Source organism: Pseudorca crassidens, chromosome 14, assembly GCF_039906515.1.
Source record: "Pseudorca crassidens isolate mPseCra1 chromosome 14, mPseCra1.hap1, whole genome shotgun sequence".
Lineage (NCBI taxonomy): Eukaryota > Metazoa > Chordata > Mammalia > Artiodactyla > Delphinidae > Pseudorca > Pseudorca crassidens.
Window position 1 is genome coordinate 26019066 of NC_090309.1, and position 16204 is coordinate 26035269.

Genomic DNA, 16204 nt, shown 5'->3' on the forward strand with positions numbered 1-16204 from the left:
CAACCTGGATTTGAGTTCTTCAGGTCCATGGTTAACTGGCTATTATCCTTGGCCAGATTAACTACTCATCTGTAAAAACAGGGATGGTTCAAACACTGCTGTAAACACGGATTGAGTGCTGGCACTGTGCTTATAGATTTTGAACTTGAGGTTGGGGCTGTTTTCTCTGTGTCCCCCGCACCTTGCATAGTGCCTGATAAAGAGTGTGCAATAAACTTTTGTTGAATTTACCAGTATTTAGCATCAACCTTGTGACTTCAACTGATTAGTACTGAGATACAAAGATGAATGGTGAAACTCAGGTGTGTATACTAAGTGCTACAATATATTGAATAGGTGTGGACCAGGTGCAGTGGTAGCAAGAAAGGACTGACCATTGGGTTTGGTCAGAAGGTGATAGTTAAATGAGTAAAAAGTCTACCAGTGGAGGGTGGGGCCAGAAGTCAGATTATAGTGAAAGAAGAAGTGGGTGTGCAGCATAAAGTAGTAGTTTTGTATAATTAGAGTTTGGATGGGAGGTGTGATTATAGCTAGACTAGCATAAGGGTGTGGAGTAGGGTTTTTTTAGAGGATGATAGAGATTTGTACTTTATGAAAACACCTTTTATGCTGAGCTGTTGGAGAGAAGTAACTATGAATCTAAGTTGCATTTCTTTTTTCTTTTTTTTTTTTTTTTTGCGGTACGCGGGCCTCTCACTGTTGTGGCCTCTCCCGTTGCGGAGCACAGGCTCCGGACGTGCAAGCTCAGCAGTCATGGCTCACGGGCCTAGCCGCTCCGCCGCATGTGGGATCTTCCCGGACCGGGGCACGAACTCGTATCCCCTGCATCGGCAGGCGGACTCTCAACCACTGCGCCACCAGGGAAGCCCTAAGTTGTATTTCTGAACCATCATCAAATGTAATCTTGGCTCTTCTAGGACAACATCAGGTGCAGATGCTACCTCTTTCCTACAGCCTTCCCTGACCTGGACATAAGCAATCTTTCCTCTAAGCGCCTTTGCTTCCTGGGTTGTAGAAAAGGAAAAAGAAAAAAAAGTACAGCTACCACCATTATGGTCCTTTTAGGGTTTATCTAGATAAGGAATCCTAGACTGAGTGGAGGTATGACATCTAAAATCACAGGTCCTCTTGGATCCACTCCATTTCACTAGGAAAGAAGGCATAGGTGTGGACAATATGATTCAGATACACCTGGGTTCCAGGGTAGCCGCTTCCTGGCTCTGTAGCCAGGGCCAAGTTACTTTAACTTTCTAGGCCACGGTTTTCAGGCACCTGATTGGGGCGATATGGGGAGCGGTTAAATGTAAAACACTTAGGACAGCGTCTCATGCTCTTAATATACAGTAGTTATTAAAAGAAAAAAAAAAGACAAATGTGATTGGTTTTTCCTACTAGCCTGTCAACTGCGTGAGAACGCCGAATAAACGCCGATCCAGTGGACGCGGCCCAGAGGGCCGACCCCAGGGACCAGCCCTACGCCACGCCGCGCTGTTTTGCTGTGGGGTTTAACCTGACGTGGAGGGGCGGGACTTCCTGCGGAAGCAGAGGGGGAGGTACGGGCCGGTGGGTGCGGCTGACACATCAGTGGTGTTCCAGGCGCTGCGCGCGAGCCCAGGAGGCGAGCAGGGACCCGGGCTTTGTGGCCATCTTTCCGGGTCCCCACGACGCCGATTTCCGTGCAAGGATGGCTCGGGGCGAGCGGCGGCGCCGCGGAGCGCCGGCAGACGGAGCGCGGACCGCTGAGAGGGCGGCTCGGGGCGGCCCCGCGCGACGGGAAGGCCGGGGCGGCAGGCCCCGGGGCGCGGCTGCGGGAGCCGCTCTGGCCGTCGTGGTCCTGTCTCTGGCCCTGGGCCTGTCGGGATGCTGGCTGCTGGCATGGCACCGTGCGCGGCGGGCTGTCACGCTGCACTCCGCGCCCCCGGCGTTGCCTCCCGACTCTTCCAGCCCCGCCGTGGCCCCGGACCTCTTCTGGGGCACCTACCGTCCTCACGTTTACTTCGGCATGAAGACCCGCAGTCCGCAGCCCCTCCTCACCGGTAACCTGGACGCGGGGCGGGGCGGGCAGGCAGGCGGGCACTTAATCTGAGCGCCCCAGCTTCGCGCCAGATCAAGGGTGGTGAGGAGTGGATCAGGAGAGTTATTAAGAGGGATGACCCTGAAGTTCTCGGCGACCCAGAGGGACAGGTCCCCTGCTCTCTCTTTGACTTACCTGGCCATTCTACCCCCAGGACTGATGTGGGCGCAGCAAGGCACCACCCCGGGGACCCCTAAGCTCAGGCACACGTGTGAGCAGGGGGACGGCGTGGGTCCCTATGGCTGGGAGTTCCACGACGGTCTCTCCTTCGGGCGGCAACACATCCAGGATGGGGCCTTAAGGCTCACCACTGAGTTCGTCAAGAGGCCTGGGGGTCAACACGGAGGGAACTGGAGCTGGAGAGTGACTGTAGAGCCTCAGGTCAGGGCCCTCAGGACACCCTTCCCCTAGCCCAGACTTCCTCCACCCTTCCTTTGCTGCGTGCAAATGCAGGATAAAGTGGGGGTTAATAGCAGGGGCTCTGAGCCTGGCTGCCTGGTTTGAATCTGCTGCCTGCCTTAAACACTTGCCTGTATGACCATCTCTTTTTACTATCTCTAAGCCTTGGTTTTCTTGTCTGTAAAATGGAAATAAAAAAGTACCTAACTCACAGAATTGTAAGAATTAAAGGAAATAATACGTAGAGTTCTTAGCATAGTACATGGGACAAAAGTACTATTATTTCCCAGAGAACCCTGTGCAGAGCTCTTTATCTCATCCCACTGGTGCTTACTTTCAGTGACCCTCAACACTGCTAGATGTATGTTGTTTACTATGTTGCTCTCACCTGGTGTCCCTTTCCCTAAGGCTGATTCTCAGGGGAGAGACTGCTAACCTAATGCTGTGTTTTTATGTCCTCATTGGTCTCCCAGGCCTCAGGTACCTCTGCTCTCCCTTTGGTGTCCTTGTTCTTCTATGTGGTAACAGATGGCAAAGAAGTCCTAGTGCCAGAGGTTGGAGCTAAGGGGCAGTTGAAGTTCATCAGTGGACACACCAGTGAACTTGGTGACTTCCGCTTTACACTTATGCCACCAACCAGTCCAGGAGATACAGCCCCCAAGTATGGCAGGTAACTGGGGGAAGAGAGTGTGGGGTGGTGGTATGGATGCTGACTTAGCCTGATTTCCATCTCCCCCATTCTACCCTCTTTTCACCATGTTCCCTGCATTGCCAAGACTCTCCCATCCTGACTCCTGATCACCTCATGTTTTCGCTTTATAATCCCCACCACTTCCTCCTGAGTAATATTTCCTGTTTATCTTTTTCCTTTCAAGCTACAATGTCTTCTGGTCCTCCAACCCAGGACTTCCCTTGCTGACAGAGATGGTGAAGAGCCGCCTAAATAACTGGTTTCAGCATCGGCCCCCAGGGGCTTCCCCTGAACGCTACCTCGGCTTGCCAGGATCTCTGAAGTGGGAGGACAGAGGCCCAAGTGGGCAAGGACAGGGACAAGGGCAATTTTTGATACAACAGGTGACACTGAAAGTCCCCTTTTCTGTGGAGTTGGTGTTTGAATCAGGCAGTGCCCAGGCAGGAGGAAGCCAAGCCCTAGAGCAGCTGGCAGGCAGCCTGCTGACCCAGGCCCTGGAAAGCCATGCTGAAGCCTTTAGAGAGCGCTTTGAGAAGACCTTCCGGCTGAAGGAGAAGGGCCTGAGCCCTGAGGAGCAGGCTTTGGGTCAGGTTGCCCTCAGTGGTCTTCTTGGTGGTATTGGCTACTTCTATGGACAGGGTCTGGTGTTGCCAGACATGGAGGTTGAGGGGTCTAAGCAGAAGGTGGACCCAGTCCTCTTTCCACCTGTCCCTCTTTTCACAGCAGTGCCCTCCCGGTCATTCTTCCCGCGAGGTTTCCTGTGGGACGAGGGCTTTCACCAGCTGGTGATCCAACGGTGGGATCCCCGGCTCACCCGGGAGGCCATAGGCCACTGGCTGGGGCTGCTAAATGCTGACGGCTGGATTGGGCGGGAGCAGGTGCTGGGGGATGAGGCCAGAGCCCGGGTGCCCTCAGAGTTCCTGGTGCAACGGACAGCCCACGCCAACCCCCCAACTCTGCTTTTGCCTATAGCCCACATGCTAGAGGGTGGTGACCCTGCCGACTACGCCTTCCTCCACAGGGCCTTCCCCCGCCTGCGTGCCTGGTTCTCCTGGCTTCATCAGAGCCAGGCAGGGCCAGTGCCACTGTCTTACCGCTGGCGGGGCCGGGACCCAGCCTTGCCAACCCTACTGAACCCCAAGACGCTGCCTTCAGGGTTGGATGACTATCCCCGGGCTTCACACCCTTCATCCACTGAGCGGCACCTGGACCTGCGGTGCTGGGTGGCACTGGGTGCCCGTGTGCTGATGCGGCTAGCGGAGCGGCTGGGAGAGGCTGAGGCAGCTGCAGAGCTGGGCCCACTGGCTGCCTCCCTGGAAGCAGAGGAGAGCCTGGATGAGCTGCATTGGGCCCCAGAGCTAGGAGTTTTTGCAGACTTTGGGAATCACACAAAAGCAGTGCAGCTGAAGCCTAGACCCCCACAGGGCCTGGTGCGAGTGGTGGGCCGGCCCAACCCTCGCTTACAGTATGTGGATGCCTTGGGCTATGTCAGTCTTTTCCCCTTCCTGCTGAGGCTACTGGACCCCAACTCATCCCGCCTTGGACCCCTGCTGGATGTTGTAGCTGATAGCCGCCAGCTCTGGAGCCCCTTTGGTTTGCGCTCCCTTGCAGCAACCAGCCCCTTTTACAGCCAGCGCAATTCAGAGCATGATCCTCCCTACTGGCGAGGTGCTGTGTGGCTCAATGTCAACTACCTGGCATTGGGGGCTCTTCACTACTATGGGCATCTGAAGGGTCCCTACCAGGCCCGTGCTGCCAAGCTCCACAGAGAGCTCCGTACCAATCTGGTGAGCAATGTGAGGCGGCAGTACCAGGCCACGGGCTTCCTGTGGGAGCAATACAGTGACCAGGATGGGCGAGGCATGGGCTGCCGCCCTTTCCAGGGCTGGACCAGCCTTGTCCTACTGGCCATGGCTGAAGACTATTGAAGGGGGAACATGGGAGGGGAGCCAGGCCCCTTATGCCACTCTGGAGTCGAGGGACAAGGTCTCTCACTTCTGCCCCTAGCCCTCAAGTACCAGTGCTTCAAACCCTCCTCAGCTCATCTCAGGTGTCTCCTTACTGACATCCCACATAGCCCTGGAGTGAATGTGAATTCAGAGTCTATTTTTATAAATAAATGGGAAAGCCATGTCAAACTCTATTGCTTTTGCCAACTTTGCCTTACCAAGAGGTCTTAGCTCAGTCCAGGCGTTAGGGCTGCCTGCTGTCCTTCAGAGTAGGTGGATTGGAGGTCCCCTCCAATCAAGTGCAATGCAGTAAGTTGAGCACTAGTCCACCCAAATCCACAAGCAGCTGGTTCACATCTCTTTAATGAGATCAAAGGCTCCTGTGTATGTCTTAGGAGATAGAGCTAGCACAGTCCTCCAAACACTGCCCTTCTCCTCAGGACTCCAGCCCTTTCAGACCGATTCTAGGAGGGCAGGGAGAGGCCGAGGAGAACTCAGGGAGTTGGGAGCAGGGCTGTTTCTGGTGGGCAAGTAAACCACCCACCCTCCCCAAATTGCTTATGGGATGTCCCCTTCATTGGAAGCCAGCCCCAAAGGAGACCTGGGGTACAGGATCTAGGGGCCGTGCACAGGGGACTGGTCCTCCACATCTGGTGGGGTGGCACTAGCCCTAGCCTCCTTGACTGGCTCCCCCTCACTGGAGTCAGGACAAGGGCAGAGCTCAATACCTGAGTCCCCAGTCAAGCGGCGATAGCGGCAGAAGGGTGGTGTGGGGGCAGGGCTCACCCCTGCCCCAGGCTCACCCTCCTGATGAGGAGGGTCACTCTGGTGGGAGGAAACATCTTCCACATTTGTTCCCTCTTGGTGGGCAGGGCAGCTAGAAGCAGAGGAGCAGCAGGTGCATTCACTGGAAGCAGTCGAGGGGCAGCCTGAGGCTGCAGTGTAAGGAGGTGGCGGTGTGCCTGGGCGGTGAACCACATCCTCATAGGCTGGGGGTTTGAAGGTGCTGAGGAGGCCTGCAGGAGAGAATGGCATGGTTGGTGGAAGGCAACAAGGCGGGGGGGGGGGGGTGGTCTCTTTCCTGTTAGCAAAAAGTGTGCTTTGAAATGTTTGAAAAGGGAGTGTGGGATGAATCAGGGTCCTGTTTTGGGAGGGACCACTGGTAGTGAGCCCAGAGCCTCAAGTCACTCACGAAGATCAAGCAGTGAACCGGGAGGGACAGGGCCAGCCCCATGGCATGCCCCGTGGTAGGCCAACAAGTTGATCTCACGCTGCCGCTGCTGTTGCTGCAGCCGGAGTTTAGCTCGTCGATGGCGGAAGGCACAACAGCAGCTAAAGAGAATGAGGACAGTCCAGAGCAGCCAGAACCCTGCAGGAAGTGAGGAGGGAGAGTCTTAGATACCTCCCAGGCAGAGAAGGGTCCTTGAAGGCTGAGGTCCAAAGGCGGGTGGGCAGAAGGACCCAAGAAGAGCCCTCTTGAAGACTCACACCAGAGCTCATAGTAGTAGGTGCAGCAGCCAGTCTCCCCGCAGCAGTGACCACTCTCACAGAGGTAAGGCTGGTTGTTCACTCCTGGGCACAGCTCTCGAAGCTGGGAGCAAGGAGGCACTTAGAACCAAGGGAGGTTCCAGCCCAAGGCACTGTCCATCCCCAGCCCCTGCATACACATACACAATCCCACCCTGTGAACCAAGTTTAGCTCATAGAAATCTATGGGGAGAGGGAAGAGTGATGCTGAGAGGAGTGTTCAAATATCTGAAGGGCTGCCAGCATGGAAGAGGATTTGGAATAGCAAGAATCAGTCTAGAGACCAAGATTAAGATGCAAGGTGTGGACATACAAAGAGGCAGATTTCAGCTCTGCATATAAGAGACTTCTCTCATACTCAGGTCTGGCTCCCCAGGGTGTTTTCTGTTAAGGGAGTATTTTGGCAGAAGCCAGAAGACAGTCTGAGCTATCTCAAAGTCTCAGACAATGGGTAAGGAGTTTAAGGTAATTCCTAAAGCTGTTTTCATCATCATTCCCCATGGTCTGCCAATCCCCACTCCCAAGCTGGATCTTTCCACCCCTGGGTCTCAGGCTTCCCAGGGTAGAGGAGGGTCAGTGTGAGACCCAGAGCAGGGCTCCCAACCAGATGGGATTGCTGCGGATGCTAACGGATGGCATCCAAGGCGCGAGTCTGGGTTCCAGCTCTTCTCCAAATTGCTCCCTCAAGAGTAGACGCTGCCAGACTCGGTTGTGACAATAGGCACACAGAAAAACATCACAAATAACAGTTGCAAAACAGAGGGAGCCTCCCTGGGGCCTCGCTATGCCTCTGGTCACTGGAGAGCCACTGCAAGCTTCCACTGCAGCCACGGGATGGGGGTCTATGAAGCTGCAGGCACAAGTCAACTGCATCTACAGTACATTACAAAGTTTAGACAAAGGGTGCAAGGAACATATCTAGGAACTTCGCAGTACCTTTGTCTCCGTGAGTTCCTCCCCCACCCCCCAAAAGGCAGGGACAAGGAAAGGGGAACGAGAAATAAATGGCTGTCGTGATAGGCTTTTGGAGCTGTTGGGATACCTGCTGTTGCGGCACCCGAAGTGCCCCCCAGTCCTCCTCGCTGCCGTTCCCGCCGCTGGCCCGAGCCATGCCTCTGCCTACAGCCCCCTGAAGACCACAGTCTCCTCTACCGCCAGCCACCCCGCCCCTGCCACTTCTGCCGCCACCGCCATGGTCCCTGCCCGGCCCATCTTCGCTGCCTCCACCATCACTTCGCAACCGGACCTTCCATCCAGCCAGAGCTCTGCCAACTAGCACCCAGGTTGTTCCGTCCTACCAATCCACATCACCCTCCGACACACGGGCCAATAGGAAAGATCACAGGCTTCTCCCTGTGACCAATCTACAGCAGCGCCTCCGCCACTCTCCCAGACAACAAGAGCTTGCACAGACAAAGAGTGGGGTAAGGTTCGACCCATGGCCCTGACTGACAGTGACAACAGCCAATATGGACAACAGAACGGGTTTGCGTTATCAACCAATGAACGGCCGTCCAGAACAGCAAAGTTCCCGCTGATTGGCTTGAGTCCTATTTTCCAGATGACGCCAAACGCTTAACCACGCCAGGAAGAGGCAGGGTCACAAATGTCGGCTGGAGTCTGGGCGGGGGCTGGCTACTGTTCTTGGGCCTGGTGGACGTTTCCCAGGCCTCGACGCAAGCTCCGGTGGGGGCAAGATGTGTGTACGCGGAATTGGCCTACCCATACCCCATTACCCCAGTTCTGTACAAGTCAAGGCACTGGATGAAATTTAATAGGGTGGGGAAGACACTGAAAACCGGGGACAGAGGAGAAGGCACAGAGTCCAGATTGGGTGAGGGCCTTAAGAAGCCAGAAGTGGGGATCCGGGGCCCTCAGGCCCACCGAGCCGCATCTGCAGGTTGATGCGGTAGCACTGAAGGCTGCAGAGTGCCTGGCCTGTGCGGGAGCAGGCATAGCGGCGCGGATGTGGACAGCCGGGGACAGAGCACCGAGGCGCAGGGGCAGATGGGGACGGCCGCTGAGACACCGGCGCGGGGGCGGGGACGCCAGGTGGGAAGGAAAGGGTAGAACCTTGTGCCCCGCTGCTGTAGCGCACCATGGGGGCCGGGGCCGCGGCCCGCCCTCCACGCCTCTCGCCCCGCGCGGCCCCTCGGCCTCCCCGCCCGCTGGGCGCCACAGTCTTGGTGAGGCGCTCGATAGTCTGGTTCTTGTGCTCCTCCGCCCGCCGAGCCGCCTGCAGCCGCCTCTTCCGTGCCCGCTCCTCACGCTTCAACAGCATCTCCTCGGTGAGAGCGGGGGCTGGGCACCCCCCGGCCACAGGTAGTGACAGAATCGGGGAAGGCTGACTTCGAGCCTTCTTCAGCAGAGCTCGCTAGGGAGAGACGGAAGAGATGTCAAAACAGAGAAGTGACGTCTGCCTGAACGGGGGAAGGGGAAGATGGGACATGGAAAGCAGGGTCTTGAGGAGAACAGGCCTTGAGAGAAGGGGTGAAATGAGCACCCTCTCCAGGAGCCCTTAATACTGCCTCCTCTCAGGTCTCCAGACTTCCAGCTTTAGATCCTTGACTCTCAAGGGGAAAAGTATTAGTAATGTTACCTTCCTGCCTTGTGTACCAAAACTCTGTACCAGCTCTCTGGAGGCTTTTTTGTTGTTGTTTTAAATCTTTTAATATCAATGGATAGCATCAATTGGATAACTGCTCAAGCCAAAAACTAACAGTTATCCTTGATTCCTCTCCTTCCCCCAACAAGTGTCTGTTTCCTAAATATATCCAAAATCCATCTGATTTTCTCCATCTCTACCATTCCACCTTGGTTCAAGCCACCACCATCTCTTACCTACTTCAACAGCTTCCTACTTGGTCTTGCTTCTATCCCTTACCACCACTAAGAAACCAAAGAAATCTACTGAAATATAAATCAAATACATTACTTCTCTGTAAACACCCTTTTGTGGTAGTCACACTTATTCTTCTCCTTGACCATGATTAGGCATGTTCCGCTCTCAGGGTCTTTGCCCCTGCTGGTCTCTCTGCCGGGTAAGCTCCTCTGGTATTGTAAATGTTATCTCTTTAGAGAGGTCTTTCCAGACTACCCTATCTAATGTTGTTTCTTTTCTACTTCTTTCTATTTCATCACCCTATTTTTGTTATAAACCTTACAGTTTTTCGAAATTATTTACTGCACAAGAATACCAGCTCCATAAGAACGGAAACCTTGTCTGTCTTTTCTCCACTGCTGATATCCCTGCTGCCTAGCAAAGTTCTTGGGACATGGAAAGTTCTCAATATAAATTTGGCAAGCAAATAAAGAATGAACTAACTTACCTGTCGAGCAGTGAGCAGCCGTTCATTGATCTCCTTCTTGAGATCTCCATTGTCATCCAGCTCCCCCTTCTCCAAGGCATCCAGCCACCTTTGTTCTTCCTCTTCCTCCTGACCCCCTAAGGCCCCGGACAAGTCCCGCAGTGGGGAGGGGGACAGATTACTGTCTTCATCTGGAAAGGAAAGTTGGAGAGCTAAAAGTGGAATTGTTCAGAGGGGGAACCCTAATTTGGCCAAGTTAATACTGGGACACGCAAAATTCTCACCTTCCTCAGAACGAACCCTCTTCCCTTAACCAGGTATAATGAGAAACCCAGTTTCCCCACCTCCAGACCCTTCTCACCCAGCCAGGCACGGTACTGCTCAAGGGGGACTCCTTCCACAGGTTCCTCTTCATTGTCCACAACCATAAGGGGAGAGGGTGAGCGAGGACCCTCAGGGATCACAGTGAAGGTAGGAACACTGCGGAGAAGCAACCACTCTGTAAGCTGAGCAATTGTCTCCTCCTGCTCAGTACATCCAGCCTTCCCTACACCCTCTTGGGTTCTTGCTGCTTTAACCTGGGCCCTGAAATCACAGCGTCCATTCTGTCTTCTGAAAAGCGCAGCGAGCTTCTGCTTCTATCTCTGCCTGCTCCTGAAGTCCCCCAAGTAAAACCTCGGCTCTCTTGGCCTCACCTTTTGGTGCCCAGGACCTGCCCGCCCAACTTGATTTTGAGTTTGAGCTGGGGCTTGGCAGGAGACGGCTGCGTGGGCCCAGCCTCCTCTTCCTGGTAGTGTTTCTTCTTGTGTTTCTTCTTGTGCTTCTTGTGCTTTTTCTTGTGCACTCCGTGGCCGTGGGCACTCGCCAAACTCAACTCCAGGGCTTCCCCTGCAGAAGGAGAGTCTGTCAACGGTGTACATCAGGAGCAGGTCAGGGAAATCCCAGAAGAACCCAATACCCCTGAGGGGTCCTACTCTTCCCGCGGTATTCGCTGTTACCATAACAACAGCCCCGCCTTTCTCCTTCCCACCTGTGGCGAAGTACCCAAGAAGCTCGGAGGAGCAAGAAAGGGACTCCTTTTCTGCGAAGGCCTAAGTTGCTTTATCGATCCGCGCTTACCCGGCTCAGGGGCCTCCATAGCCCCAGAGGTGCTCCCGCGCCGCCACAGCTTACTCATGGGGTCCTGCAAGGAAAAGAGGCTGAAAATAGTCGGAACACAAGCAGACATACCTTTTCCGCCCCACGGAACAACTTATCCCAGCAAATAGCCGGGCACTTCCGGTGCGTAGCAACCATGCTTGTGCGGGGCAAGCTTTGCGGTTTAAAAAAATCCTCCGGGAGAAACAACGCCCCTTCCAACAAGGGTTCCGGGCTCTTTGAGACCGGGAGCGGTCAGAGGGCCACGGCTTTCTGCTGGCTCCGCATCCACGCAATCGAGGTCAGAACTCAGCGCGGGCAATTCAATTATTATTACACTCAAGCGTGATGAACGTATATTGCAGACCAAATTCGGGGCTAGGCTATGAGAATACAAAGATGAATATGAACACTTCTCTCTGCCTTTGAGGAGCTTACAATTTGGTGGAGTACGTAAGAAACTGTATTGCCGGCAAAATGGCAGAAGGGCTTACTTAACAGCACAAGTGCCCTACCAGCAGGGCAAATGACATTTAAGCCTAAATTCTATATCATTAGAGAAATGGATAAATGAATTATGGTGCATCTATCCAATCTGGAACACAAAAGCTAAGAGCTGATAAGTAATTGATAAGATTGACATGGAATTTATATCCAAGTTGGTAGTAGCATTGGAAACAATCTAAGTGTGCCTCTAAAGAAAAACCAAAATAATTTGGTACAGGGATTTGATACATCCATACAGTGGGAAGCTATGCTGCCATTAAAAGAAATGAGGCCCCAGAAGGCTACCCAAGAAACTGGTGGCAGCAATTCCAATGGATAGTTGGGAGAACGAGGGTGAAGGGAGACTTATTCTTCATAATATACCCTTTTGTGCCTATTGTGCTTTGTCTAAAACATGTATGTTTTACCTAATTAAAAAAAAAGGAACAGGGCTTCCCTGGTGGCGCAGTGGTTGAGAGTCCGCCTTCCGAGGCAGGGGACACGGGTTCGTGCCCCGGTCCGGGAAGATCCCACATGCCGCGGAGCGGCTTGGCCCGTGAGCCATGGCCGCTGAGCCTGAGCGTCCGGAGCCTGGGCTCCACAACGGGAGAGGCCACAACAGTGAGAGGCCCGCGTACCGCAAAAAAAAAAAAAAAAAAAAAAAAAAAAGGAACAAGGTAGATCTGTATGTGCTGACATATGAAATAGGAAAGGCAAGTTTCAAGATGAGGTGATCTCATTTATTTTTTAATTTTTTTAAATTAATTAATTGGTTTATTTTTGGCTACACTGGGTCTTCGTCGCTGCCCAAGGGCTTTCCCTAGTTGCGGAGCGTGGACTCTAGGCACGCGGGCTTCAGTAGTTGTGGCATGCAGGCTCAGTAATTGTGGCGCCCCGGCTTAGTTGCTCTGCAGCATGTGGGATCTTCTGGGACCAGGAGTCAGACTTGTGACCCCTGCATTGGCAGGCGGATTCTTAACCACTGCGCCACCAAGGAAGTCCTGCGGTGATCCCATTTAAAAAGGCATAATATGCTACTACATTCACAGAGAAAACATTAAGGAATGTATACTACACCATTAACGGTGATTATCTTTGGAAGCTGGGGTTGGGGAAATTTCACTATCTAGATCTGTAGTGAATTTCCTTTCCTTTCCTTTCCTTTCCTTTCCTTTCCTTTCCTTTCCTTTCTCTCTCTAAATTCTATAAATTTCCTTCTCTCTCTCTCTCTCTCTCTCTCTCTCTCTCTCTCTCTCTCTCTCTCTTCACTTAAAAATATTGCTTAGGGCTTCCCTGGTGGTGCAGTGGTTGAGAGTCCGCCTGCTGATGCAGGGGACACGGGTTCGTGCCCCAGTCTGGGAAGATCCCACATGCCGCGGAGTGGCTGGGCCCGTGAGCCATGGCCGCTGAGCCTGCGCGTCCGGAGCCTGTGCTCTGCAGCAGGAGAGGCCACAGCAGTGAGAGGCCTGCGTACCGCAAAAAAAAATATATATATATTGCTTAGTATTTTTTGTAATGAATTTTCTTACAGCCTATATATCACATTTATAATTAGAAAAAAGCACTGTATATAATATATATGGGATACATGTCTGAACAAGGTAGCAATAGTGAACATAGTAAGGGAAGAACTGATTCAAGAGACATTTCATTGATGAAATTTAAAGGAACTGATGAACAATTATATATGAGAATTCAGGAAGAAGTCAATGTAGTATAGTGATTAAGATTAAGAGAATGAACTTTGGAGTCGGAGAAGCCTATTATCAAATTACAGTTTACTGGCTATGTAACCTTGGGTTCACAGTTATTTAAGCTCTCTGAACCTCATATTCCAGCTCTGCAAAATAGAATGAAGTAGTGTCTCCTGCATAGGATTCTTTCAAGGAATAAAGCAAATCAAGAATGCAAAGTACCTAGGGTAGTATCTGGCACATAGTAGATGTTCAAAAAGCAAACAGCAGCAATAATAAATGACTTCTAGGGACTTCTTTGGTAGTCCAGCAGGTAAGACTCTGCCCTCCCAATGCAAGGGGCCCAGGTTCGATCCCTGGTCAGGGAACCAGATCCCACATGCAGCAACTAGGAGTTCACATGCCGCAACTAAGGCCCAGCGCAGCCAAATAAATAAGTAAATATTAAAAAAAAAAAAAAAAGAGTCTGCATGGCACAACTAAGAAGTCCACATGCCACAACTAAGACCCAGCTCAGCTAAAATAAATAAATAAATAAATAAAAATTTTAAAATGACTTCTATATTTCTAGCCCAAGTATTAGAGAGAACATAGTGTTTTGTTTTTTAAAAATAAATTTATTTATTTATTTTTGGATGCGTTGGTTCTTCGTTGCTGCTCACGGGCTTTCTCTAGTTGCGGCAAGCGGGGGTCACTCTTTGTTGTGGTGCGCGGGCTTCTCATTGTGGTGGCTTCTCTTGTTGCAGAGCATGGGCTCTAGGTACGCGGGCTTCAGTAGTTGTGGCACACAGGCTCAGTAGTTGTGGCTCGTGCACCATGGCATGGAGGATCTTCCCGGACCAGGGCTCAAACCCGTGTCCCCTGCATTGGCAGGTGGATTCTTAACCACTGCGCTACCAGGGAAGTCCCCATAGTGTTTTAAATAAAGATTAGAACATAGGAAGAGAAGCAAGTAAGAAGAAAATCATTTAGTGTTATCCAAGGTGAATTTAAAGTGCATGTGGGAAATCAAAACTACAATGAGGTATCACCTCACACCTGTCAGAAAGGCCATCATCAAAAAATCTACAAACAGTAAATGCTGGAAGGGGTGTGGAGAAAAGGGAACCCTCTTTCACAATTAGTGGCAATGTAAATTGGTACAGCCACTAAGGAGAACAATATGGAGGTTCCTTAAAAAACTAAAAATAGAGCTACGATATGATCCAACAATCCTACTCCTGGGCATATATCTGGAGAAAACCAGAATTCGAAAGGATGCATGCACCCTGATACTCATTGCAGCACTATTTACAATAGCCAGGATATGAGAGCAACCTAAATGTCCATCAACAGAGGAATGGATAAAGAAGATGTGGTACATATATACAATGGAATATTACTCAGCCATAAAAAGGAACGAAACAATGCCGTTTGCAGAGACGTGGATGGACATAGAGATTATCACACAGAGTGAAGTAAGTCAGAAAGAGAAAAACAAATATCGTATAACATTGCTTATATGTGGAATCTAGAAAAAATAATACAGATGAACTTTTTTGCAAAGCAGAAATAGAGTCACAGATATAGAGAATAAACTTATGGTTACCAAGGGGGAAAGGAGGGGTGGGATAAATTGGGAGATTGGGATTGACATGCATACACTACTATGTGTAAAATAGATGAATAATGAGAACCTATTGTATAGCACAGGGAACTCTATTCAGTGCTCTGTGGTGACCTAAATGGGAAGAAAATCTAAAAAAGAGTGGAGATATATATATATATATATACGTATAACAGATTCACTTTGCTGCACAGCAGCAACTAACCTAACACTGTAAAGCAACTATACTGTAATAAAAGTTAACAAAAATAAAATAAAATAAAGTGCATGTGGGAATGCCCAGATGGAGATGGAATACTGAAGGAGAAGCCAATGCAGAAGGTGTGATTTGGGGCATCGTCATCAGCATAAAAGTGGAGGTCTCCTTCAAGGGATGGCAATAGATGAGACATTCCAGAATGATCAAGCAGATGAAGAGGAAAGGACCAGGAACAAACCCAAGTGGACACCAGTCCTGAACAGGCAGGCAGAGGGGCAGGCAGGGTTGGGAAGAGATCAAAAGAGGCAATAAAGGTACCCAAGGGCAGAGATTATCAGCAGACAAAGGCTATGATGAACCGTGTACAGTTCTGCGAAGGCTAGGTTGAGCTCCAAGCAGAGTATGCATTCTAGCAGGGAGTGAAGGCAATAGTTCTGTATCACTAGGAGTTGAAGTGAGGGATCACCTGCAGTTAGTATTTGTCAAACGTATTAGAGTTTATAACCTGCTTTCATATCCCTTCCCTCCCTTGATCCCCATGGCAGCTCCATGTGGGAGATACTGTTGTTCCCTCATGAGGAAACTGAGGCTTAGAGAGGTTAAATGATTTGGCCAGAGCCACAGTTAGGGAGTGGCAGAGCCAGCATCAAACAGAGACTTCCTGACACTAGACCCAGTGGTGTTTCCTCAACATCCTGATGCCCAGCAGGAAGGAAGCGGTGACAGTAAGTAAGTAGCCATGGGCTTCATTATTTTGTTTTGTTTTTAGTTTTGCTTTGTTTAGTGTCAGAGAGGTTTGAGCAGGTTTGTAGGCTGAAAGGAAGAATTTTGTCCTTCTGAAAAAGTTCTTAGCATTTTTTTTTTTTTTTTTTTTTTTTTTTTTTTTTTTGTGATACGCGGGCCTCTCACTGTTATGGCCTCTCCCGTTGCGGAGCACAGGCTCCGGACGCGCAGGCTCCGCGGCATGTGGGATCTTCCCGGACGGGGGCACGAACCCGTGTCCCCTGCATCGGCAGGTGGACTCTCAACCACTGCGCCACTTCCAAAGGGAAGCCCTTAGCTTATTTTTTAAATATAATTTTTGAGGAAATAATTTCAAACTTACAGAAAAGTTGCAAGAAGAGTACATAGAAC

At 51.2% G+C, this 16204-nt stretch overlaps 3 protein-coding genes across 4 annotated transcripts; 1 reads left to right on the plus strand and 2 right to left on the minus strand.

The window, feature by feature from the left end:
• The first annotated feature begins 1541 nt into the window (after nucleotides 1–1541).
• On the plus strand, nucleotides 1542–5307 carry MOGS (mannosyl-oligosaccharide glucosidase). Its single transcript, XM_067704604.1, has 4 exons — nucleotides 1542–2036; nucleotides 2229–2455; nucleotides 2947–3143; nucleotides 3349–5307. Exons 1-4 carry the CDS (start codon nucleotides 1685–1687, stop codon nucleotides 5090–5092), a joined length of 2520 nt encoding a protein of 839 aa, XP_067560705.1. The 5' UTR covers nucleotides 1542–1684; the 3' UTR covers nucleotides 5093–5307.
• A 153-nt stretch (nucleotides 5308–5460) lies between these two features.
• Nucleotides 5461–8099, minus strand: WBP1 (WW domain binding protein 1). The gene is made up of 4 exons (XM_067704607.1): nucleotides 7683–8099; nucleotides 6602–6704; nucleotides 6306–6482; nucleotides 5461–6129 (listed from the first exon to the last, which is right to left on the minus strand). The coding sequence occupies exons 1-4, from the start codon at nucleotides 7749–7751 to the stop codon at nucleotides 5729–5731; spliced, it is 750 nt and encodes a 249-aa protein (XP_067560708.1). The 5' UTR covers nucleotides 7752–8099; the 3' UTR covers nucleotides 5461–5728.
• A 293-nt stretch (nucleotides 8100–8392) lies between these two features.
• Nucleotides 8393–11224, minus strand: INO80B (INO80 complex subunit B). 2 transcript variants are annotated; one of them, XM_067704606.1, is made up of 5 exons: nucleotides 11068–11224; nucleotides 10644–10836; nucleotides 10310–10428; nucleotides 9970–10139; nucleotides 8393–9014 (listed from the first exon to the last, which is right to left on the minus strand). In XM_067704606.1, the coding sequence occupies exons 1-5, from the start codon at nucleotides 11174–11176 to the stop codon at nucleotides 8484–8486; spliced, it is 1122 nt and encodes a 373-aa protein (XP_067560707.1). In that variant the 5' UTR covers nucleotides 11177–11224; the 3' UTR covers nucleotides 8393–8483. The 2 variants fall into 2 exon arrangements, with proteins under 2 accessions (XP_067560707.1, XP_067560706.1); XM_067704605.1 differs by having other exon boundaries at nucleotides 10644–10851; nucleotides 11068–11215.
• Nucleotides 11225–16204: the final 4980 nt, after the last annotated feature.